The sequence below is a fragment of the Octodon degus genome, unplaced genomic scaffold (genome assembly GCF_000260255.1).
Source record: "Octodon degus isolate 3935 unplaced genomic scaffold, OctDeg1.0 scaffold00212, whole genome shotgun sequence".
NCBI lineage: Eukaryota > Metazoa > Chordata > Mammalia > Rodentia > Octodontidae > Octodon > Octodon degus.
In genome coordinates, this window is record NW_004524788.1 from 2,801,744 (window position 1) to 2,826,423 (window position 24,680).

At 50.8% G+C, this 24,680-nt stretch overlaps 1 protein-coding gene across 1 annotated transcript in view; it reads right to left on the reverse strand.

Annotated features, from left to right (window-relative positions):
* The window catches only part of Ergic1 (endoplasmic reticulum-golgi intermediate compartment 1), a 107,555-nt gene that overhangs the window by 14,104 nt on the left and 68,771 nt on the right, over positions 1-24,680 (reverse strand). The window contains exons 4-9 of the mRNA XM_004644839.3: positions 22,473-22,567; positions 17,267-17,391; positions 10,999-11,103; positions 9,314-9,374; positions 4,525-4,625; positions 1,543-1,665 (exon numbers count right to left, since the gene is read on the reverse strand). Of these exons, the coding sequence (XP_004644896.3) occupies positions 1,543-1,665; positions 4,525-4,625; positions 9,314-9,374; positions 10,999-11,103; positions 17,267-17,391; positions 22,473-22,567 (610 nt within the window). The remainder of the gene's footprint in view (positions 1-1,542; positions 1,666-4,524; positions 4,626-9,313; positions 9,375-10,998; positions 11,104-17,266; positions 17,392-22,472; positions 22,568-24,680) is intronic.

Here is a 24,680-nt window from a genome sequence, read left to right on the forward strand (position 1 = left end):
GGCAGAGAAGGTGGACAGGATGTTGGTCAAAGTAGGGAAGAGAAAGGAGCCACAAGGGTTTAGTCCCTGGGTGAGGGAGAAAGGGTTAACCTCCTGTGGCTCGGCGGAACCTCTGCTCCCACTCAACAGTTCCCCTCGCCCTGACTGGGGTCCATGGCCTGAGGAAGGAGGCTGCATGGCCTTTGCTGGACTTGCCACAGTAGGCACCTATGCACCTTCTGTGGACCCTCACTCCTCACCCTCATGACCTACACCAAGGTTAGAAGATAAAGATCTGACCATTTTGCCTCCCTGCACTCCCTTTTCCTCTCCCAGTACCTGACCCCTCATTTTTCTTTTGGGGACCCCATCTCTCACAATCTTTGTGTTTGGGTCTGGGCAGGCACAGGGCCTAGGACTGGCCATCATGGAACTCTATTCCTCAACCATAGGAACAGCACTGGACCCGAGCTGGGACCATGCGAGTACTACCCTTTCTGGAATCTGCGGCGGGAGTAATGATGAAGAGGTGATTCCTTCTGGCAAATTCGATTTGAGAATAAAGCCAGGACAGAGAAAGGCAAATCAAAATTGAGAGAGCCCTCTTCTTGACAATGTCTGTGGTTGGATCCAGCCATGCCTAAGGTCCATCCAGCCAATTTTAGTGCTGCTATTCTGTACAGTTTTGACTGAAGCAGACCTAGTCACAGCAGGAAACAGAAAATCCAGGAAAAGATTCCCGATCTTGAACCACTACTAAAGGTATGAAGCCAGGTGCACTGGCAGGCCCTTGTAATCCCAGCTACTCAGGAGGGTAAGGCAGGAGGATCACATGAGTCCAGGAGTTCAGAGCCAGCCTGGGAAACACAGAAAAACCTGTCACTAAAAATAAAAATAAAAATAAAAATAAAAAGTTTGAAGAAATACAGAAGCATAAGGACCTCCCAGCGCTATATTTACATTTAGGCCTCAGTTTCCAAGTCTGCGAGGTAGGAACAATCACCAGTCTTCTCTGCTTTAGTTGGCTCTAGCTTATCCAACATCTCCTGAGCCTCTTAGCTGAAGCAGGACACTGTGACCTGTTCTGTCCCCAGAGACATCTTGAAGTGAAGGCCAGGAAACAGTACACTTGATAGAACAAAAATTTAGCATAGGAGGAAATTGACAATAGCCTGAAGCTGCCCCACAGGAAACTGGATCAGATACTGATGATAGCAAAAAGAGAGAAGAAAGTAAAAGTAAATGCTGAATCAAGAGAAAAGGAAGAAAACAATTCCTCTACCTGATGAGCAGTTAGTGTTGGAAATAAGGCCTGAGTGCAGCTACTAAGAGGAATTCCCATAAAAACAAAAAAAATGGAGAAAATCATCAGCCTGTCATGGAGCCACATGGGGATTGGTTTTAGGAATTGAAGGACTTAGTGGTGCTGGAAAATCTTCAGGTGACATGCCACTTTCACACACCTCTCAGCTTCCCTGGGTCGAAACTGCTTGTGTCTGTCTATCTGGAGCCCCGAGCTGCCAAGGGGCTGGCATAGCCAGCATAGGTGTCCCAGCCACTCACCGTGGTGATGAACCTGTACAGCGGCTGCCTTCTTTCCGTATACTTCACCGTGATGGGGCTGAGGTCATAGCGGAACCAGATGGCCGGGATGATGCGGCCCGTGTGACTGTAGGCGACGTACTCCTGGGGTAGGAGAAGGGAGGCGGCTGTGAGAATCAGAAGCACAGAGTAGGTCTGGAGGGGTCCCAGAGCAGCCCTGGAGGAAGGGCTTTCTCCCCCTGTCCCACAAAGCCAGGCCCCACTCCTGCCCACATGCCCTTCCCTGCCTTCAGCATCTGGGGGATAACATCTGGGGAGACATCTGGGGGACTTCCAGATCTGGGGAAGTCCTTTACCCCTTCAGCCCCTGGGAAATGGACCATGTGAGCCAGAGGCGGCCCTGCAATCAAAATAAGAATGTGAAAGCAGGGAAATGAAAGGAAAAGTGTCATGCCCAGCTCAGTCCTGGGTACAAGTGCATTTCCCCTGGGCCGTGCCAAGTTCATTTATTTGCTCAGTACTAGTCTGCTGGGCACCTCTGCTGTGCTGGCTGCTGAGGTCCCAGAGGCAAGGAAGTCCTTTCCCCAAAAAGGTCACAGTCCACCTGTCCACATGTGGGACAGAGAGACATGAGCTGAGAATCAGTGGCCAGCTCTCCCCAGGGGAATCTGGTAGCCTTATTAAGGAGGGGATATTCTGGGCCACATGTAGGAATGTGCGTGTGTGTGTGTGTGTGTGTGTGTGCGTGCGCGTGCCCATTTTGTGTGTGTGAAAGGCACAAAGGCCACATGGGAGTAAGCCAGCACCACCAGAAGAGGAATGACACAGAACTGGAAGGCAGGCCCAGCCCTGCCATTAGTCCCCTGAGAATGCACACAGCTGGGGCTAACGGATAATCAGGGCATTGGCTTTCCCCCCTCACCCAAAGGGGGCTGCAAGGAGGATCCACAGTCCCTCCAAACTGGGTGCTTCAGAATATGGAACACCTGGCCTAGGCTCACCTTTTAAAATAAAAAAAAAAAACACAACAATTTTTGTGGTGCTGGGGGTGGACCCAGAGCCTTGCGCAGGCTGGACCAGTGCTCTACCACTGAACTAAGCACCACATCTGTTCTCACTTGTCCACTATAAGCGGAGCTGACACCGGGGCACCCTAGTCCCAAATGCCTCCTCACTGGAGGCCAGCCTCACTTACAGAAGAGGCCAGGGCCAAAGCCACAGACAAGTGGAGCAGCCCGTTCCAGCCCCAGGGAAAGAGCAAGAGCAGAGAATGATCAGTTTTCTTCAGGGAGAGCAGATGGGGCAGAGTGACTGGCTGGGTAGAGGCCCAGAGCTGAGGAACAAGGAAAAGGCAACACAGCAGCAGTGGGTATCATTCGCCCAAACTACTACATTATCATTCACTAATGCTTGCGGTCTAAGCATTCTAGAAATCACTGTCTCATTTGACAGCAACCTCATGAAGCGGGTACCAGCAGCAGTTTAACAATGAGCAGACTGAGGTGCTTCTGCCACGTGTCTCAGGTCACGTAGCCAGCCATGAGTGAGCTGGGACTTGCACTAGCCCAGAGCACATGTTCTTTCTGGCCACAACACGTCTGTATCCTGGGGGCTGGCTGCTGTCAGCACCTGGGGATGACAAGAAGCTGCTACTGTCTGAATGACAGTGGCATTTGGAGGTGGGGCCTTCAGAAGATAACTGGGGCTAGATGAGATCATGCAGGTGGGACTGCCGAGATGTCATCAGAGTCTAACAGAGACTAAACTAGGGATTGAACTCAGGACCTTGTGCTTGCCAGGCAAGCACTTATTCTACTAAGCTATCTCCCCAACCCCTGAAACTTCTATTCTTTTCTACCACTTGGTCTCAGGTATTATAGCAACAAAAAATGGACTAAGACAGGTGTTCCCAAGAAAGAATGAATCAAAGCAATAGGACTGCCCTTGGAGAGCTACATTACAACATTAATCCAGGATGGATCACAGCAGAGGGGCCCTGGGTTGCAACACAGAGCCGCTTCCAGGTGGGCAGAGTCAACAGCTCCTTGTCAGATGGAGTGGGTGATGCGATTGAGAGACTCTGGAGCTCAAAGTGAACCTGCTTCTCATCCCCATTGGCTACCTTCTAGGTCTGTGACCTCAGCTTCTTGATGGAATCTATAAAATAAGGCTAACACTGCCAGTACCAGAGCTGTCTCAATGATGGAGGAAGACAGAGGCAGAGCGTAGCATATCTAGCCCATAGGAAGTACTCATTAAGGGCAGCTACTGCTCCTATTATTCTAGTTAATGAGCTAAACGCTGGCCTTGGCAGCCCTGGAATAGAAGGAAAAGGCACATGTAGGGGCTGAGGGGGGAAAGCCCACCTATCGGGCCTAGGGGAGGTGTTTCAGCCAAGCATTCATGTGCCATCAGCAGGGTCACCTCGGCAGAGGACAGAGGCTATCTCCCCACTACTAGGTCTTTCCATTCCATTGGCTCCAATCACCCTCTGCTTCCCACTGGGACCTGCCCGCACGACACCATGAGTTTGAGTGTTGGGGTGCTGGGACATCCCTGATGTCCATTGCCTATTAATCCACAGCTGTGCTGGAGTGATGCACCAACCTCCTGATTTTGGATAATGTGCTTATGTCCCAAGAGCTGGAGCTTGTCATGTGCTGATGAATCAAGGTCTGAGCCCGAAGGACCCAGACTGATGTAGGACCTCTGAGGCATGCGCAACCCTGAGACCTCTGGGGAAAGCCTCTCTCTGCCCTTTCTCAACAGATGATCACATCCTGATTATATTTTCTCCCCTAGACGCTGATGCTGCTATGTGGCGAGGACTGGGTCTTTTATCTTTATCCCGAAGACCAGTCTGGTCAGACAACCCCGCTCAGGAAAGAGGCCAGAAAGGCAGCAGCAGCAGAAGGGGCCTGGGGCGTAGCTGCCTGTCACTACCACTCTCAGTACCAGCAGAGGGCGCAGTTGCACCCCGCTAGCCAGCTACCGCTCACGCACCTTGTTGGCCACGGTGTACTGGTAGGAGTAGCGCTGCTTGCCGCTCTTGTCTTCGTAAACCGTTGGCACGATCTTCAGGATGTAGTCATGGGAGGCGAGGGCTGCGGGGAGTGCACAGCAGGGTGAGGGGGGCACCGTCCAGTTCTCATCCCCAAACCCTCCTCTTGGCAAGGGGCTCTTTCCTCATTCTACCACCAAGACGGCCTCTCTCCTCCACTGTCAGTGCTATTAAAGAGGTAGCACCAGCCCAAACGTCCATGAGTCAGGCAGCCAGTAGAGTCGGTGCCGGAAGGGACAGTCCCTGGAGGTACCAGGTTACAGACTCAGGCAGCTCTGTCCCATGTTTATGCACCAGCATTATCTAGAATAATCTCCAGGGAACTTTGAGCGGCTCTGGTCTCTGGGGAGGTAGGCGGGCTTTGAAAAATATCTCATTTTACTGCAGTGACTGGTTTGAATTGTTTTACTTTTCAAAACAACCTGGGTTTCACTTTTAAGGAGAAAGAATGTGCACCATCCAGAAAAAGAAGCACTATGAAGAACTGATTGGTTTCTTTCCTTGTGTCAGTGAATGAGAGATGGGGGTCTCCCTTGTCTCCCCTGTACTCTAGCGTAACTCTTTCACCCTCTTTCTTTCCATTCAGCCAGGATGGGGATACTGAGGGCCAGAACCATGCCTGCCTGACTCATCCCACTGTCCCCAGAGCCCTGCACAGGGCCTGGTACAGCAGGGACGGTGGCAAATGCTTACTGGATGAATGAGTGGATGGGGGATGACTGGACAAAGCATGAATGGAAAAAGAGATGAATCAGCTACTGATAACAATGAGGTAACCGGAACCAAGTGCTGGGCTGCAAGTGGCTGGCCCACAGCTGCCGGTGCTCACCCAGCACAGGTATGGATTCCCTTGGGCCTTCTGGGCCGCTTAATGCATTGCTTACTGCCTTCTAAGTCCCTGGGTTGAGGAGCACAGAGCTAAAATAACACGAAAAGTTAGTCCTGTGGGTTCTACTCTGGTCTCATCACTGAGTCAGCGCTGTTTGAGGGCTCATCCTCAAGAGACCTGAGGAAGGGAAGATCACAGCTGGCCCGGACATGCCCTTTCCTGCCTCTTCCTCTCTCTACTGTGGCTCTTAGGAAACAGATAGGGCTTCTGGAAAGGAGTTGATGCCTCAAAAACCTGGGTGTAGGGCTGCAGCCTCTAATCTAAGCCCAGGAGATGCTGAGGCTCCTGGTTTCATCTAGAGGTCAGAGCACCAGGCTTATCTGTGGTGGATCTCACTCACCCCTGGGAAGGCTGACTCAGTGGGTCTGGGAGAGGGCTCAGCCTCTGTGCCTCCACGAGTCTGAAGACCACACTTAACATACAGTGCCCATCACACGGGGTCAGATCTCAAAAGAATGGATGCAAGAGTGACTGCCTTACTAAAGTCATGCCTGTAATATTTTTGTAAGACTTTGTGCAAAACATAGAGAGTCCAAAAGGGGAAAAAAATATACCCTTAAACCCACCATCCCTAGAAAAATGATTCACATTCTTACTACACACTGCCAGACATATATTTATACATATGGTCCTGTTTTCCTCTAGTAGGATCATACTACGATTTTTTAAAGAATTGGACGTCACATCCTTTCAAATCCATGATGTAGAATGGAAGTGCCATAGTCTCTTTTCCTCCATGTCCCCAGAGCTCCGCACAGTGCCTAAAACACAGTAGGAGCCAGCTATCTGGCGCCTGGCTGCCAGCACGGCCCTGTCGCATCACCGTCAGCAGCTACACATATTCCATGATGCAGGTTCACAGCCTCCCCAGGTGGCACTGACGTGGTTCCTCTTTTTCACTGTTGCAAACAATGCCCAGTGAGCATTATTTTCCTAGATCTTCATACATACTCCTGATTATTTCCTTAGCTTACTCTCTGGCCGGGAGAACTGGTGACTCAAAAGGCGATGACCATTTTTAAGGCCTTTGATGCAGTCTGCCAGATGCCCACTGGAGAGCCAGCCCTAGATCACACCCACGGGGATCTTTCCTTAGCTGACCCATCCTAGAGGCTGCTGGCTTGAATCTGGTCCAGGCAGACCCTCATCCTCTTCACATTCCCTCTTCCCTTCCCTCCCACATCTTAGCATGGAGCAACACAAACATAAAGGATACGTAACGATATAAATTCCCACACTCTCGCTTCCCACATGGCCAATCATTTTGTGTCTCAACCCTACCACTGAGATGGGTTTTGAATCCACATTTTAAAATTTCTCATGCTGGAGATTGAACCCAGGGCCTTGCATTTGCTAAACAAGCATTCTGCACTGAGACGCATCCCTTATCCTAAAATCTGCATCTGTAAGCCAGCAGCATGTGTGTGCATCAAAACAATCATGCTTGTTCTGATTTCATTTACACCATTCGGGGCCAGTTACACCATACAGAACACAATTCCACGGGAGCAAGGTTCACCCTGGCTCTGCCCTAGGGAGTTCCGGAAGGATGCTGCTGCTGACCGTGGAGAGCATGGCTAACCCTGAGTGCTCACGATGTCCAGCTGCGTGCACTCATCCTTTTCCATGTGACTATCTTGTGGCAAGGACTCTCCCCACCTTACAGATGCAGAAAGCCAGGCTCAGAGTAGTTAAGAGGCTTTCTTGAGGCTACAGAGCTGGGAAAGCAGAGTGAGGGTCTGGAGCCCAAGGTCCTCCCCACACTGCCCTGCCATCTGGCATCTACTGCTGCACAGCGGCTTCCACTGCGACAGCTTATCACCTGGTAAGCTCTGGGCACTGGGCAGGGCCTTGGGGCACAGACAGAGTGGTGGGTAAGGCAGAGTCTCTGAGGCTTCTGTTCTAGTTGGATCAGCAGCCAAGAACAACAGAGAACTGAAAGAACAGGATCACTTAAGAGTGGTACATGCCAGGAAGAAAAGGCCTCTCATTAGGAGTGGGAGTTGCACTAGATAGTGTGGTCAGAGAGGGCCTCTCTAAGGCAGTGGCACTGAGCTCAGATGTGGGTGCAGGGGACCTATAAGGAAAAGCTCCAGGAGGAGAACTGAACTCAGACGCTGAGGAAATGAAGCTAGCCCTGCCCTTGGCTGTCTCGTGCCTCATCTCATATATTTTCCTTCCATGTCATGCTGAGATAGCTTTCGTCACTAGCCCAGAGCAGGCAAGGGCCCCTAGGGCCACATCCTCTATGGGCTCCCGCACTCTCGGGCCTTCCTAGCTTCAGTCTCTTGCATGGTGGGGCAGGTGAAGAGTCCATCCTAGCTGCAAGAACAGGCAGATGGCCACTGTGGAACAAGCTGCCTCATATAAGAGTGACAGTGACCATCCTACCACATACCGTCTCCTGGCCACTACGGCAACCAGCCATCTGCATCACAAGAAGGAGGCACTCTTCATGGGGAGGAAGGGCTCTGCAGGCAGCACGGGCTCGTACGCAGCTGGACAGCAAGCTGGCAATGTACAGAGCAAACAGCACACATGGTGGGAGATGGCACACGCCTGTCATCCCAGCACTTGGGAGGTGAAGCATGAGGATCAGTTTGAGTTCAAGGCCAGCTTGGGGTACATAGGGAGTTCAAAGCCAGCCTGGACTACATAGTGAGACCCTGTCTCAAAAAATAGAACAACAACAAAACCCAGAGCAAGGGGCACACATAGGAGAGGCATTTCCGCTATGACAAGAAACTGGAGACAACCCACATCCTCATCATAAAAGGATGCTTTCAAGAAAACAGGCAGAGTAGCCAGGTGGGCAAACCTGCCTCCCTCACAGGAGGACGGTACAAAGACAGTGGTTATATAGCAAAGCCAAGCACAAAGACCAGAAGGGAATCTGTGACCTATGCCCAGGAAGAAACAAAAATGAATTCTATTCACAGATAGGGACTGCACAGGGACACAGAGCAATGAAAAGTCTGGTTTCCCCGGGGAAGAGATCATGGATGGATGTTTTCTTTTGTTTGAGTTCCTGAACTTGGGAGAAAAAATGCATGCAGGTAGAGCTCAGGTGGAGCGTGAGCAAAGTCCTGGTGCCCAGTCTAACTGCACTCACCAGGGCGGGGCCTGTGGGGCAGACAGGACTTTGGGGCAGAGCCTTGCTCATGCACACACATGTGGGGCTGTGTCCACGTGCATGAGCACACACTCTTTTTTTAAAAAACATATTTATTTTATTTTTATTTGTGTGTGTGTGTGTGTGTGTGTGTGTGTGTGGCCAGCTCAGCCCACCACGGGGTGGGCTGGCTGGCATGTGGTGCTGGGGGATTGAACCGCGGTGCCTGATGCCTTGCCAAGCTTGTTCTAAGTAGGTGCTTTAGACCACTGAGCCATCTCACCAGCCCCGAACACACACTCTTCTGCTGTGTATGGAGATGGAACACCTTCCAAAGGGCGAAGACTCTGGGAGAAGCCCAGGCTGGTAGGAGGGCTTGAGCAGAAGGGTGAGCGGGAGGCATTTGGCTAGTTGTGCCTTGACTGGGCCGCCTACCTACTGTATAGAGCTGCTCTCATATTGCAGAGGGATCTTAAGGGATCCACTCCATTCAGGAACAGTGAAGTGGCAGTAGAGGCAGTGGTAGGAATGATTAATAGCTGGCATTCACCTAAGTCAGCTGATGTGCCAAGGACCTTCCCAAGGGATAGCTTTTCTTCCCACTCCCATACAATGGGAAGGCATCCACCTTCCTCCTGGCCCAGAGTGAGCACGCCACCCTGTGCCCTTTTTTCCCCTCCACCATGGCAGGAGTCTCCTGGGCAGAGGGCTGTCCAGCTGGGATACTCACGGTTGGAGGTGAGTCTGTCTGCTCCTCCGAGAGCGTTGAAAGCTCCATGGACATTCTGGACCTGTGGAGAGGCACAGTGAGGGTTGCCTGGGCAGGCAGCCACGTGCAGGCTATGGGGGACAGGCTGCATACCACCTCTCACTCATGTGTAAAAGGATCCAGCATGGTTCATCTCATAAAGGTGTGTGTGTGGGGGGGGGGGAGACAGCGACAGCTGTGTTCACTGTAGGCTGAAGCTTGTTTCCCATATTGAGCACCCAATGTATGCCACTCATTTAATATCCTTAAAGATGTACCATTGGGCTCATTGTACAGAACAACAAATCAAGGGTTGGAGAAGCACCAGTGGAATCCAGGCATTCAAATCCGCCTGACTTCAAGCTGAGCTCTTTGTGGGAGTGCCTCCGAGTGGGGCCTCTGACCATGTCCGCTGCAGGCTCTCCCCTCCAAGGCAGGGGCTACTGCAGAATGGGATAAAAGCCACATCCCATCTTTTCAGAGGATGGTAGGACAGGTCAGTCTCAAGGAGTATCTAAATTAGGACCTGGGCACACCCAGTGTGGAAAATACACCACCATGGGCCATGTTGTCAGGGACTCTCATACAAAACATCTGAAGGAAGCTGAAGTGAATCGGGCAAGTGTTTGCAAAGGTTCTGTGGCCCCAAGGAGGAAGAGGCTGAGATTTGGTGCTCAGGGGAGATTAGGGATAAGGCTGGGGCCAGGGTCCCAAAGAAAGGGCCGGTGGGTAAGGGGGATGGGGTGACCCAGCCCCACATGCTGACTCCAGTGGTTCTCTGAACACTCAGCAGAACTGCAGACCTTCAACAGTCAAGTGGAGGGGAAGGATAGGGAAAAAACACTGTTCATTTGATGCTGGGAGCCTAGAATCGGAAGTCCTGGGTTCTAACCCATGAGGATGGTGGCAATGAAGGCAAGAGAGCAAGAATGTTCCTTTCCATTGCTGTGTTGTTTTTTTTTCCCCCTGTTTTTTTGAGACAGGTTTTTACTATGCAGTTCAGGCTGGCCTTCAACTCACTTTATAGCCCAGGCTGGCCTTGGATTTGCAGCCATCCTCCTGCCTCAGCCTCCTGAATGCTGGGATTACAAGTATGTGCCACCAAACCTGGTTTTGGATTGCAGTTTTTATTTCATACTCATTTCTATAGTTGGATTAAAGTTTAACAGACATTTCTTTAAAAGGTGTTTCTTTTGTTTTGCTTTATTTTTTGTATTAGAGATTAGACCTGGGGTGCTTTACTACTGAGCTATGTTCTCAGCCCTTTTTTAATTTTTTATTTTGGGACAAGCTCTTGCTAAATCACTAAGCTGCTGAGGCAGCTCAAATTTGTAATCCTCCTGCCTCAACCTCCCAGACTACTGCCATTACAGTCATGTGTCACCATGCATGGCTGAGTCATATTTCTTGAAGGGACAGATGGATAATGGATGGGCTCTAAAGTAAGTTGTGTGTTTTAAAAAATCGGAATTCCTCCACACTAATGACTGGTCGTAGGGCAGCCCTGTTCTTCCATTCTGCACCTGCACGCTGGGGCACACTGCAGGTAACCGCAGCTGTGTGTTCAAGAAGACACAAAGAAAATGCGCTGCACAGAGACCTTTCCAGAAGGCATCTCCCTGTGCTCCTCGCCCCCAGCCGTGCCACCCTGAGTACTCCCTGCTTACCTGGAGTGTGTCCCCAAAGGACAGCTTGTGGATGATGTGTGTCATGTCTGGGTTCTGTGGCTGGGCTGTGGCACTGTGTGTGGACACATGGAAATTGCCGGGGACCTGAGGAGAAATGCAGGTTTCAGCAGGTTGGTTGACTGCCCCAGAGATGGAACATAGGGACTGTGTGTCCAGGCCGGGGAAGGCTACCGGGTCATAGAGAACCGAATTTCGATGTTGGCTGGTATCACTGCCAACTGTGTGACTCTGAAGGAGCCACTCCATGTCTCTGAGCCTCAGGCTCCTCAGCTGTACAGTGAAGGCACTAGTTGCTACCCGAGGAGGGTGCTGGGACAACTATGACAGGCACAGAGCCAGGGTATGACAAGGCAGCTGGTCCCACCCACCTCTGTGGAATCTGGGTCATGGCCCCATGGTGGGTCGGTGATGAACTCCAAGCCTGTTGACCACCAGTACTTCCTTGAGCTTCACAGCATAGTTGCCATGTAACTGCCTGCTCATCAGCCTGACAAGGGTCCCCAGAGGACACACTGTAGTAGCTTCAGTTCTTCCCTGGGTCTCACGGCCCTTGCCCAGCCTGACCAGTGTGGCATCACATCCACTGGGACAATCGGCTCCTCAATGCTGGCAGCAAGCCAAGTGGACGAAGCTGCTGTGCTAAGCACGAGCTGAGGGCCTCTGCAGGAGCTCTCATGACCGCCCTGTCATGGCCAGGGGTCTTCTTCCCCCTCTTCCCATCCCTCAGCTGCTTAGACTAAAGCCCTGTTGTCACGCTGGAACCCTCTCTTTCTCTTATCCCATGTCAGGAAATGCTATTGATCACATCATAAGTCACATCAGCATCTGACCATTCTGAGGCCATCCTGCTGCCCTGGTCCACGCTCTCTGGACAGACAACAACTGTACACTCCTTCCCGGGCATCCCACTGCTGTCCCTTCCCTCCTCCCCCCAGGCATTTCCTCAGCAGAGATGGGCGAGCTGCTTTAAACCCTTTGTCTGACCTCGTTGCACCTCAGCCCCAAGCTCTCTAATGGTTCTGTTCCTCGCCTCCTATATATAGTTTGGGTATATTTTACCCCCAAGGATTCAGGTACTAGAGGCCTGGTCATCAGAGTGGCAAGTGGCAGTAGGATCTCTGAGAAATGTGGCCTGGATGAGGGTTCTTAGGTCATTGGAGGGTGCTGCCCTTGGAAGGGATTAATGGGATCTTGGTTAGTTCTTAAAGGAGCATTAAAGAAGAGCAAGACCAGCCCCTGCCCCCATCTCACCATGTGACCCCTCTTGCATGCCTGCCTGCCAGCAAGATGCCTTCTGTCATAAAATCCTCTCTAGAGGTCAAATCACTGGGTTGCCTGATGTAAGACTGAGCTAATAAACCTTTTCTTCTTTATACCTCACCCACTGTAGCCATGGAAAGGTTGACTACTCACAGTCAAAGTCCATATCCTTGTGTGTCACAGCCTGGTCCCTGGCCATGCGCCTGCCCCATGCTCTCTGGCTCCTGTCCTACTATGCTTACTTCTGCTCACCCTGGCCTCCCCATGGTGCTGGAAGTGCTGCCTGGCTTGCTCCACCTCAGGGGCCCTTGCACCTGCCACCCCCTGCTGGAAGGCCCTGCCCCCGGCCCTCCCTCAGCTTAGGCCCGCCCACCTGTCTGAGGGCACTGGGAGCCCTGCACATACCTGCCAAAGCACTGCTTGCCATCCCCCACTCTCTTATACTCACCTTGTCCCCTTCTCTCTCCTCCCACTAGAAGGTAAGCTCCCTGCCTGAGGGGATTCGCTCACAGCTGTACTTCCCATACCCTGACTCATAGCAGGTGCTCAGCAAATATTTACTGAATGAGTGAAGGGCATTGAGTCCTTTGACTCTAGCTCATGATACAGAATAGGAAAGTGAGGCTCACAGAAGGGGAGAGTCTTGCTAAAGTCACAGGCCAAGAGCTGCACTGGAACTTGTGGGTGCGCTCCTCCCTCCCACTGATGCCCACATGCCCCTTAATCTCAGTGTCCTCAGCTCATGGTCACATGAAGCCAGTCTTTAGGAGGTATAGATCTGGAGAAGACCTTGGCCCATTGTGACACAGACTAAAACTAGACAAAGAGACCCTGAGGGACCCATCCTGGGCAAGAGGGCTGTGCAGACCACGGGGGCTAGGAGAAGGGTCCCCAACTTTATTACGGGTACAAGGCATGTTTGGGGGTGGGGCTTCCTTCCCAAGAATATCCTTGTGCTAAGGCTGGGGATGAGTTGGTGTGACTCAGGAAGACAGGGAAAGAAAAGCATCTGGGCAGAGGGAACTGCGTGACCGTGGGCGGGGGGGTGGACACAGCCCAAAAGGTTTGGAATTACTGAATCCTTAATAAAAAAGGCTCTGGGGGTGGTAGCAGGAGGAAACAAAGAAGCACAAGTGGGAGGTGGGGCTGTTCAGCAAGACCCAAATACCATGTGTAAAGCCCTGGGCTTATCTTATTCCAATTCAGCAGAGACCCAGTGAGCTGCCCTGGAGAAAGGACTGTGGCTCACAGCCTAGTGCGCAGCCACTACCAAAGTCTGCTGATCTTGTCATCAGCAAGTCCGCTTCTATCCGAGAGCCACAAGCTTCCGTAGCAGCCTGGCTTCCAGCAGGGTACACGGGGGAACTGGTGGAGGGGTGGTGAGACAAGCCGACAGGTCATGGGCTTGGGGTCAGCAACCACTGTCCAGTGTGCTGTGGGTGGGAGTGGAGGAGTGACTTTACCAGGCATGTGGTGTGGCCTGAGGGACCCCACAGCAAGATCTCTGCAAGGATCCGCATGGCCCGTTTCAGGGACTGGATAACTCATGAAAGAGCTGTGGCTCTGAGCTCTATGCTCACACTCAAGACCAGCCCCACTTCCGGGCTAGGAGGGCAGCAGCCGCTCTGCGCCTCTGTGCCGCATCACTACGGAGAGCGGCTGGGAGATCAAAGGCGGTGATGCAAGCAAAGCCAGTGGCTGTCTTTAGGTGAGGCTTGTGGGATGATCACGCTTGTCATCAGCCAGCGGAGAAGGGCCCTTCGGGCAGAGCAACAGCACGTCAAGAGCATGCACTTAAGGGTTCCTTCACTTCATTTTCATGGCTGGGACTGCAGTTTAGTGGAAGAGACCGACTTACTACACAGGAAGCCCTGGGATTCCCCACACCATAAGAAAGCAAAACATAAAAGGCTGGGTTTTCATTGCTACAATACCTGGATACATTTTCATTATAAAATCTTCCCATGATGTAGCCAGCAATAAAGTCCCAGTCACCTACTACTTGTAGAAGTAAGATACTCATGGCTGCCCAGTGTGTTTCTAGCTAGTTTTTTGCTGCAGTGGCCAACGACTACTGTGGAACATCCCCAGGCACACTTCAGAATCAGCTTTGGGGCCGCGGCCCCATAGCGGAGCTACGTGAGCCGAGCAGGCTGGCTCCTGAGCTCCCGCCGCCCGCAGCTGTGCCTGTGGGGCTGTGACTCAGGAACCCACTCCCGCTCCACTCCGAATCCATCACCAGTGGGTGACTCATGCTGCACACGCTGGGTGGAAGAAAGCAACGATGACACTTTTAGCGCCTATGACTGAGGAACCTACGTCAGTGTCTGATGGATTTTAAAAATATATAGCTGGAGCCAGGCTGCCTCCCCTGCCCCTGCCACCTCCTCCTGAGGGGCCGGGTGATTAAGCCAGGTCACCATGCAGTCTGCCCGGGCAGCTCCGAACACATGAACCCTGACATCTGGCTGCTGGTTGACTTCCTGATGGATGGATAAGGAGGCTGAGGAACATGTCCAATCCTGATGCCGGGAGATAAGGACAGCTGCTATCCTGGTCATTATGGCACACTGTCACTGTTGAGTTCCTTACCTGAGCTGTGGCTCCTCAAAGCCACAAGCCCCTGGGGGAGGGGGGGTTGAGGGGTTGGTTCATGCTGTCTCACGGGTTGGGGCAGAGATGACCTGCAGCACTGGTCACTGTAACAGAGACACTGAAAAATGTGGCCACAGGCCACTTAATGACAGCCACGTGCAACTAGCATGTGAATGAGCACATGAAATCTGGCAAGTGAGACTGAAGGACATTTGATTTGATTTGTAATTAAGTTTCAATCTCCTTATGTCACTAGTGGCTATTTGTTGGATAGTGTGACTCTGAAGCGTAAATCTGATCACATTCCTTCCCTGCTTAAAATCTTCAGACAGATTCCCAAATTCATCTGAGGGGTACAACAAGGATGATGTGAGATGGCTGAGCTGCAGAAAAAGCTCTGGGAACTCTTCCCAGCACTCCAGCCCTTGGATTGTCTCCTACAACCTATGGTGTGACTTGGTTTAATCCATTAAATGAAACAGAAGTGGCATTTTTGCCACCTCAGTCAAAACCTGAAAAAGACAGGTGTGCTGGTGCATGCCTGTAATCCCAGAGCTCAGGAAGCTGAAGCAGGAGGATTACCAAGAGTCTGAGGACAGCCTGGGCTACCTACTAAGTTTAAGGCCAGCCTAAACTACATAGCAAGACCCTGACTCAAAAAACAAAAAAAAATAAACAAACAACCTGAGAGGATTCTGTGCTTTATACTTTAGCATTCAGTGAGCCCTAAGCTCATGGAAGATAAGCCTCAGCCTTCTAGACACCAAACAGGGATTGTGGGAAGGGTGGTACAGGCCCTGTCTACAGGGAGTAGCTGATCCTTGAGCCAGGCTGTTGTCATTAGTGGAAACATGGATCTCGTGTGGCTTGAACTTCTGACTTTTAAGAACCAGAAAGGTGGACTTCTGATCTTTTAATGCTAGTTCTGATGTGTTTAGATGCCAGCCAGGACAAACACAGTCTGTCTTTGGGCCAGAAGTTGTCAGGGAGTTTGCAACCCTGGATTCAGATATCAGGTTTTATGGAAGGGTGTTCTCAGGAAAGGCTGCAGGACAGCAGGCAGAGGCCGGGAGCGGTCATTGGCTCATTTGGCTGGGCCCATGAGGGTTAGCTGCAGGACACAGTATAGCTGCACGATCCCAGGCAAGATACCCTCACTGGATACTAGAACTCTTTAAAATAGTGCTGTGCACTGCAATGGTACTGAGTGGAGCAGAGTGCAGGTATGTGCCTACCAGCACTGCTGGTGTCCCACGGCTCTTTGCCCTCCCAAGCATATGGCCCTCACAGCCCTAACTTAGGACAGGGCTATCTGAATGGTCCTTTGACGCTGACAAGGCTCGTTCCACCCAGCTCACCTCACTTCCCCCTGCCTTTATTCCCCATCCCAGCACGTGGCACCCACTGCAACGCTTTTTCATCTGTAGACTGCTGGTCTCCTTCCCTGGAACTTGAGCTCTACCAGCCTGGGAACTCTGCCCATTGTTTCACTGTGAAGCCTCTGAGTCTGGAATCGACCCTGAATGAAGGAGCTCAATAAAACTTTCTGCAGGAATGGATGTGCATTGGCTGATTTCATCCTCACAGGGCGATGCAGTGGGCAGTCTCACTCTCACTCCATCATATAGTCACCTTAAAGATGTAAAAATGTGAGTCTTAAGAGGGCTCTAGGCTACAAAAATGAAGGGCTTCTCACTGCCTCTCTCACAAGGAAAACAGTCGCCTTCTGAACCAGTGACAGGGGCTTGAAACCTCTGGGAGTACGGACCCCACCATGATTCTCAGCAGGGACTGCCAGGTGCTAGACACTGACCATGCACTTGCTGGGGGCTCTGTGGGGTCAGAAGGAGGGGACACTGAGTTCCACCAACAGGTGTCCAGGGAGAGTAGAGCAAGGACAATGGGGAACAGATGAGAGGAGCAAAGCCAGGCCCGGAGGCGTACACCTGCAATCCTAGCACTTACAAGGCTGAGGAAGGAAGACCACGGCAAGCTTGAGGCCAGCCTGTGCTACATGGTAAGTTCAAGACCAAGGCCAGCCTGGACTACATAACAAGACCCTGTCTCAAAAAGAGGAACAAGGGCCAGTGAGATAGCTCAGTGGACTAAGCGCCTGCTTAGGCAAGAGCAGGGACTAGGGTCTGATTCTCAGCACCACATGCCATGCCAGCCCACTCCTGGGCACACTGAGCTGGCCACCAAATCCGGGTGTGGTGGCGCATGCCTGTAATCGCAGCACTAGGAAGGCTGAAAACAGGAGGATCACTGAGTCTGAGCTGCATAGTGAGACTCTATACCAAATACATTAAAAAAAAAGTTTAAAAATAAAAAAAAAGGACAAGGAAAAAAAAGAAAGAAAGAAAAAAGAGGGGTACAGCCAGGGGCTTCATACCTTGTTGATACTGAATTGGCCCTCAAAGCGGCAGCCTGCACCATTGTTCAGCGGGATCTTCATCGAATTGTCAATGTGGCCGACCTCATGCCTGCCCATTTCATCCTGTATGTCGAGCCCAACCACTGCAGGAGCCAAGGAGAGCAGAGTTACCCTACCACAGAGACCGAGCCCTCGTTCCCCACACTGTGGACAAGAAGGCCGTCTGCCTCCTAGTCCATAGTCTGGGGTCTAAGCCCACAGAGAAAGTGAGTGGAGAGAGAAAAAACTGGGGCTTTGCAAAGAGGAAGCAACACCCAAAACATTTCCACTCCCTTCCCAGAAAAGCCATGATGGCAGTCGTGGTCAGTACTGCCTGTCAGCCAGGTGTGGTGGTGCATGCCTGTAATCTCAGCACTTGGGAGGCTGAGGCAGGATGATTGCTACAAGTTCCAGGTCCACCTGGGTTACATAGTGAGTTTAAGGCCAGCTTGCACTGCATAGTGAGACCCTGGCTCAAAAACAATAGCAACAACAAAATCTGCCTGTTAACTTGCTTGGCCTGAGAGATGCCTAGATTACACAGGCATACTTGGGGTGTCTGAACTGGTCGTGAAAAAGTGACCTTGGGATTGCGACTGGCCCCTGGCCCCTTTTTTTCTGCTTTTGCCCCTCTGCTCTGCTCCTGGCTACCGTGAGTGAGCCGCTCTGCTGTGCTGTGCCCTTTTGCCACAATGTCTGTGCCCAGCAGCCCGGTGACCATGGATTGAAACTGAACTGAAATAAACCCTCTCCATAAGATGTATGCATCAGATATTTTGTCCCAGCAGTGGAAAGGTGACATGAAGCCTTTGATGCTGACTGTTGCTAGACAAGGGTAGAAAGGATTAGGGGCAAAGTGACAGCTGAAGGGCAAGTGACCAAGGCTGGCAGGGCAGTGTGTTGGCGGCTCACTGGGAGCAGCAGGCAGCTGGCAGTAGGGATTAAGTGGAAGCTGCAGGTGTGCCCCTGGTCATCCACAGCCTGGCCTTGCATTGTGCCAGCTGTTTTGACAGGTACTCATCAGCTGAGCTACTTATTAACTCCTAAAGGCCTCAGTTTACTCTTGATAAAATGGGGATGATCATAACTGAAGCTTTCATGGAAGATTATAAAGATCAAATCATACATGGAAGAAAATACTTAAAAGAGTCTGATGGCCAGAAAATGAATAAATGCTAGCACTTACTCATTAGATTCCAGGTTCACTGAGTGAATGGGTTCAAGCATTCATTCATTCACTCACTCATTCATTCATTCATTCATTCATTCATAACGTCTTTCAACCAGTGTCTATTCTTCCTGAGATATACAAAGGCAAAGACCAAGGTGCAGTCCCAAAAGCCTGGGTGGTTTTTCTAGGTTCCTCAGTACATCAAATAGGAACCTTATTGGTGTGGCCTTGAGTCTGTCCCAGCTTCAACAGAACTCTGTCAAAAAACCCAAACAAACCAAAAAACAAACAAACAAACAAAAAAAGAATTCTGTTAATTCAGGGGGGCTTGGCTTCCCCACCTGTAATGCGGCCACCGCCTGCCACATGCCATGAGATGATCTGAAGGGCAAGCAGCAGGAAGATCTTTGCAAACTCAGGAAATGTAGAATGCTAGAAAGGAGGCTGCAACAGAGAAAGAACAGCTAGAAAGGCTGTTAAAGTGAGCCATCCATAAAAGGGAAAGAGATACATGCTCCTCAGTGGGAGTGGGGGAGTGGGCGAGGCATGTCTGTGGAAGGGTCTGTGATGCAGTTATGACAGATGACAGACAGCAAGGGTATGCAGAAGCTGAAATGCCATGCTGTAAGGCTAAGGTTAAAGAAGCTCGATCAGGTCTCAGTTCAACTCCCAGTGCTACCATGGCCACCCAGCCTGCAGACAGACCAAAGCTGCTCCTATCAGCTCTACCTAAAATCAGGACGACTAGAAGCAACCTAGTGGTCTGCTGTCAGGCCGGGGCCTGGAATAGCTCCCTCTCTCATGTGGTACAGAAGGTAGAGAATGTGCCAACTCTGTATGCGTGGAGAGGAGGTACAGCGGAGGGCTGCGGCTCACTGACCAGCAAGTTCCCTAACCTCTCTGTGCCTCAGTGTCTTCCTTGGTCACAGACTTCGAATGAGGATCAAAGAAACGTACAACAGCACTTACTGTGTGCTGTGTGCTCTTCTATGTGCCGTCATGTAAGAACATAGCACCTGAACATCCTTGTAGGAAAGGTGATGTATCAGTCCCAGGTGACGTGTGGGGAAACTGAGGCAGAGATCTCCCAGTTGAGAAACACGAGAGCTTGGACTGCTATTGGGGGACTCTTGCTCCAGAGTCCCCACCCTTTAGTCACTCTGCTAGACACCTCTCACCTTAAGACATCAACAAGCCGAGGATTTAGGTCAGGCCTGTCCAGAAGGGAGGAATAAACTAAAGCAGCTGCTGCTATTCCACCAACACTGCGAGGGTGGTAGGAACAGCCCCAAGATAGTAGCATGCATATAGTCTTTCTTTCATGTGTAGATGAAAGAAAAAGCTAAACATGACACAGCTGTCCCTTAGTATCCATGAACGATTGGCTTCTGGACCTGCAGAGACACCAAAATCCGGACCTACAGGAGCTCAAGCCTTATGTAAAGGGTGTACTGTCCCCCAACAACCCCCACACACCCCTGTATGCTTAGACCACCTCTAAGGACTCATCATACATGACATAATGCCAACCCTGCATGAATAGCTGCTCTAGTTTGGATCTCAGGTGGCCCCAGAGGTCCAAGTGATAAATGCTTGTTCCCGGGCTTGGTGCTGTTGGGAAGGGTACAGCCTTCAGGAACTAGAGTTTGGGGTGCTCCTGAAGGGCAGGGGCTTCCTCGATCTCTTTGGCTTCCCTGGTGCGATTGAGCAGCTCTGCTCCACCATGGTATACTGACTGCCACAGTCCTGGAGCAACGGGGCCACTTAGTCAGGGATCGGAATCTCTAAAACTGTGAGCCAAAATTAAACTTAAAATCTGTACCTGTTTGGTATAGATACAGTATTTTTCTCTGAACATTTTTTATCTGCAGCTGGGGAAAAAGGGGCCCTGCTATTATTACAGGCCTCCTTAGGGGAGGGTGGCACACTGCGGAGTACTGGAACAGAAAAGGGCATCTTTAGAGTGTGTATGTGTGTGTTCTGAATCAATCCCTCTTACCTCTCACCTTCTCCTTTCCCTCTCCCCCTATGGTAGTGAAGGCTGAGCCCAGGGATACACCCTCAGTTGTTTGTTTTGAAATAAGGTCTCCCTACATCACTAAGCTGTCCAGGCCAGGCTTGAACTTGTGGTCCTTCTGCCTCATCCCCCTAGAGTGCTGGGATTAAGGGCATTAATCCATGCCTGGCCAGGATGGAATGTGTGTGTTTAAAAAAATTCCTATATCAGTTTACTAGTTTTATAATAAAGAACATTATTTTTAAAAGCATAATATGAGGCTATACATGTAGCCTGACCTTGGCCATGTTCACAGATGTGCAGAAGGGAGGGCCAACAGAACAGAATGATGTCACCACATCAAGACACACTGTCATCATCAGTGGAATTACAGGCACTTCTCTGGATTTTCTGAGGTACAATAACAAGCATGCATTTTTGTCTATGATAATAATCTGAAGGTGGTCTTTCTGGTACTTGGGGTTGAACCCAGAACCTTGTGCATGCTAGGCAAGTGCTCTACCACTAAGCTCCCTGAGGTTCTTCTAAGAAACACTATGGCACTGGTGTCAGATGCTGGAGTGGGTTACAACATAGCCTGCAGAGCTGGAAGGGCCTGGGAGGCAGGGCAGAGGGGTGACACAGTCAGCAGCCCGAGGGCTCCTGCCCCAAGCTTGGCCTCTACCTGGAGCTGGGACACGGCCTGGAGCCACAGCCCTTCCTTTTCCTGCTCTGTTGGTCCCAGTCCTCCGGCCTAAGAATTTCCTTGCACCGGAAACAATCAGCTCCTGAAGGAGAAGCTGCCAAATGAAATTACTTTTCAAACAAGAAAAAATATTTTTAAAAATAAAAATAAATAAAGCTGACCTATTTTAACAGATTCCCTGGCTTGGGGCCTACAATGGATCCAAAATTGTGACATCATTCTCACAAAAAAGTTATTGAGGCTGAATGTCTCCTTATCTCTGGCTGGAGGCCCACCGGCTGTCCTGTCCTTGCCTGTGCCCTTTAACAGGAAGGGAGGGGGCAGGGAGAGGAGAGGAGGCCATACTACACTGTGTGCCAGGCAGGGAAGCGATGGCTGGGACCCTGGGCCCAGAGACGATGCCACATGGAGGAACCCCACATCAGACCCTCCCAGTAATCTCAGGCAGGAGGTCCCGCTACTGTAAGCTTATTTAGCAGAGGAGGAAATTGAAGTCACCTTAGTCAAAGTCCCAGTTTTGTAAGCAAAAGAGCCTGGATCGGACTCCAAATCAGATTGATTGTGTTCTATTTTATTCATTTATTATCTTAATTAAAATAAACGAACAGAACTAGACTTGATGTAAAAAGGAAGCTTCCAGATGCTTCCCTAGGATAGATAGCATTGGAGCCCTTCCCCAGATGGTGGTCAGACCCAGCTTTGGCAGATATTGGCTACCTAGAATCTTGTCCTCCTCCCAACTAGTGCCTGGGGCTCACAGGAAATCTCCTTGCCTTCACGGTTTGGGAGATCACGTGACTGCCACTGTTGCCAGGCACACCACCCTGAAGCTATTTGCCAATGATAAGGACCTTAACAGCCCAGTTCCAGTGCTACCAACTGGGAACAACTCTATTGTGTTATTCACATGGCTCCCTGTGAAGTCAGGCTTAAACCCAATGACGCATGCACATGCCTTGGGTCATCATTGTGTTCTGTACACCACCCCCCAAGCTTCCTCTTCTCAGTGAGCTATGTGCATGAGAAACTCGGGTCTGCTTCTAAGAAACAGGATCCAAGAGGCTCCGTTTCCCTGCACCAAAGTGGCTGCTCTGCACAAGTAACTCCTGTGAGCAGTGTGTGTGTGTGTGTGTGTGTGTGTGTGTGTGTGTGTTTTATTCCAGAAAAGCTCTGAAGAGTGGGGGCAGCACACACCCCCAGCTGCTGGCACTCCACTCTTCTTGTCTTCTTGTCCCGGATGCCTTGCCCCACCAGCACACGCAGATCTATCCCAAGGCGATGCCTTGCTGGAGCAGCTGTTTGAAATACTCACATTCGCAGTGCAAATTGGGTAAACTGATGTTCAGACTGACGTCAATTTTGCCCCCGCTGTCTTTATCTGGGTCATCAACATAGAGCTCGTTCACACTGAGGGAGAGACAAATACAGAAACCTTGACTGAGCAGGAAGCACCAGTTCTGGCCACAGGGGCCAGCCAGGGACCACCTCACTTGGTGGCTACATCATGGATGACCCAGACCTCCACCTATAAACCCTGGGCGCATGCAGGCCCAGGGGAGCGGGGCTCCCTACTGGAGCACACTCTGGAAATGCAATGCCCAGGAGGGAGGAATGGTGAGTGGGAGGCAGAACACACTTTCCTGAGAAAGATTCAGGTTCAAATCTTGATTTTGGCATTTTCTGAATCCATCTGTTAAATGTTGATGATACTGCTCATTACTAAAGGGGTGGTTTGAACATTAAAATGAGAAATGGGGGTCTTGCTAGGGCTCAGGGCCCGGTACCAGCAGCACACAGTACCTCCTGCCTCTTTCCCCCACCTAGCAGGGATGTCAGGAGATCCCTGGGAGCCTATCTGTACAAAGTTCTAGGGAGGATTTCAGGTTAGCAAGATGAGCAGACAGCTCCATGAACTTCTTGTGGTTGCTACGACCAACGATCACACAGTCAGTGGCTGGTGACAATCAAAACTTATTTTCCTATACTTGCAGCAGCCTTCTTCCTCTAGGACTTCCCGCCTCCCTCACACAGGAACTCTTGTGACTTCAGCCCACCTACCCCCCCTGGCTAACCCAGGGTCACCTTGCCATCTCAAGACTCTTCAAGCAATCATATCTGTAAGGTTCCTTGTGCCATGTAAGACAGCAGCCACGAGAGCAGGGATGTGGCTCTCTTTGGGAGCAGGAGATCATCATTCTGTCCCCTAAGGTTGCAGCTAGAGACAGTGTCACGATCTGTTAGCAACACATACTTATTCACCACTTCTTTGGGTACCTGCTCCCTGCCAGGTACCAGATGTGGCAATGAGTCACACAACATGGTCTGTGCTTCCAATCAACTCATAAATGCAAGAATAAGATATCGCTCACCTCCTAAATAAATACACTGCCACCAACTACATTTAGTGCTGCAGGGTGCTCAGAGAAGGGGTGACTGTCTTTTGGGAAGAGCTGGCTGGGAAGATTCTTCTGCCTCTGAGACATGGGTTAAGGCCTGGAGGATAATCGCTCCTCCAGCAAGCACCGTCTCGGCAGAGGACAGGGAGGGTCCCGACAGCATGCGCAGAGGCCTGGGCAGGCAAGGGCAGCTCATTTGTGGAACTAAATGAGGGTCACCAGGCTGCAGCATAAGCGCAACAGGAACACGCTGTGTGAAACAGCTAGAGAGTGTGAGGACCGAGAGGCAGCTCAGAGGCTACGCCCTGGGGATCACACTGCCTGCCTGAACCTACTTCTACCTGCAGGGAGAGGGAGCCACAGCCAAAGGGCTGGCCTCGTGGGTACCTGAACGGGACAGTGTTGTGCTGATTTCAAACATTTACTAGGATGAGGACCCAGAAATCGTGGTCAGTGGGCACAAAGTCAGAAAGGAGCTTTGTTGCTCTATTGCCCAGGCAAAGTAACTAGCAGTTAACCATAATATAGTATTTCAGATTAGCTAAGGGGACCATCACGTGACATGGATAGCTAATCTTATTTCAAATTAGCTAAGAGAGGGGGCCAGGGAGATGGCTCAGTGGAATAAGTGCTTCCCTGGCAAGTGCAAGGACCTGAATTCGATCCCTGGTACCACCAAAAAAATAAATAAATAAAATTTTTTTTAAAATTAGCCAAGAGAAAGGCTTTCAAGTACTACCACCACAAAGAGATGATAAATATTTGATGCTAATTAGGCTGATCTGATCCTTCCACAATGAATCAAAACACCAACTTGCACCCCAAGAATATATGTAATCATTATTTGCCAGTTAAAAATAAAGTTAAGGGGGGGGCTGGGAAGGTGGCTCAGTAGAATAAGCGCTTCCCTGGCAAGTGCCAAGGGCCTGAGTTCAATCCCTGGCTTGGCCAAAAAAAAAAAAAAAGCTAAGTGGGGCATGGTAGTACACACCTGTAATCCCAGCACACTGGGAAGCTGATGCAAGAGAATTCCAAGTTCTAGCCCATTCTGAGCAACTCAGAGACCCTGTCTTGAAAGAAGGAAGGAAGGAAGGAAGGAAGGAAGGAAGGAAGGAAGGAAGGAA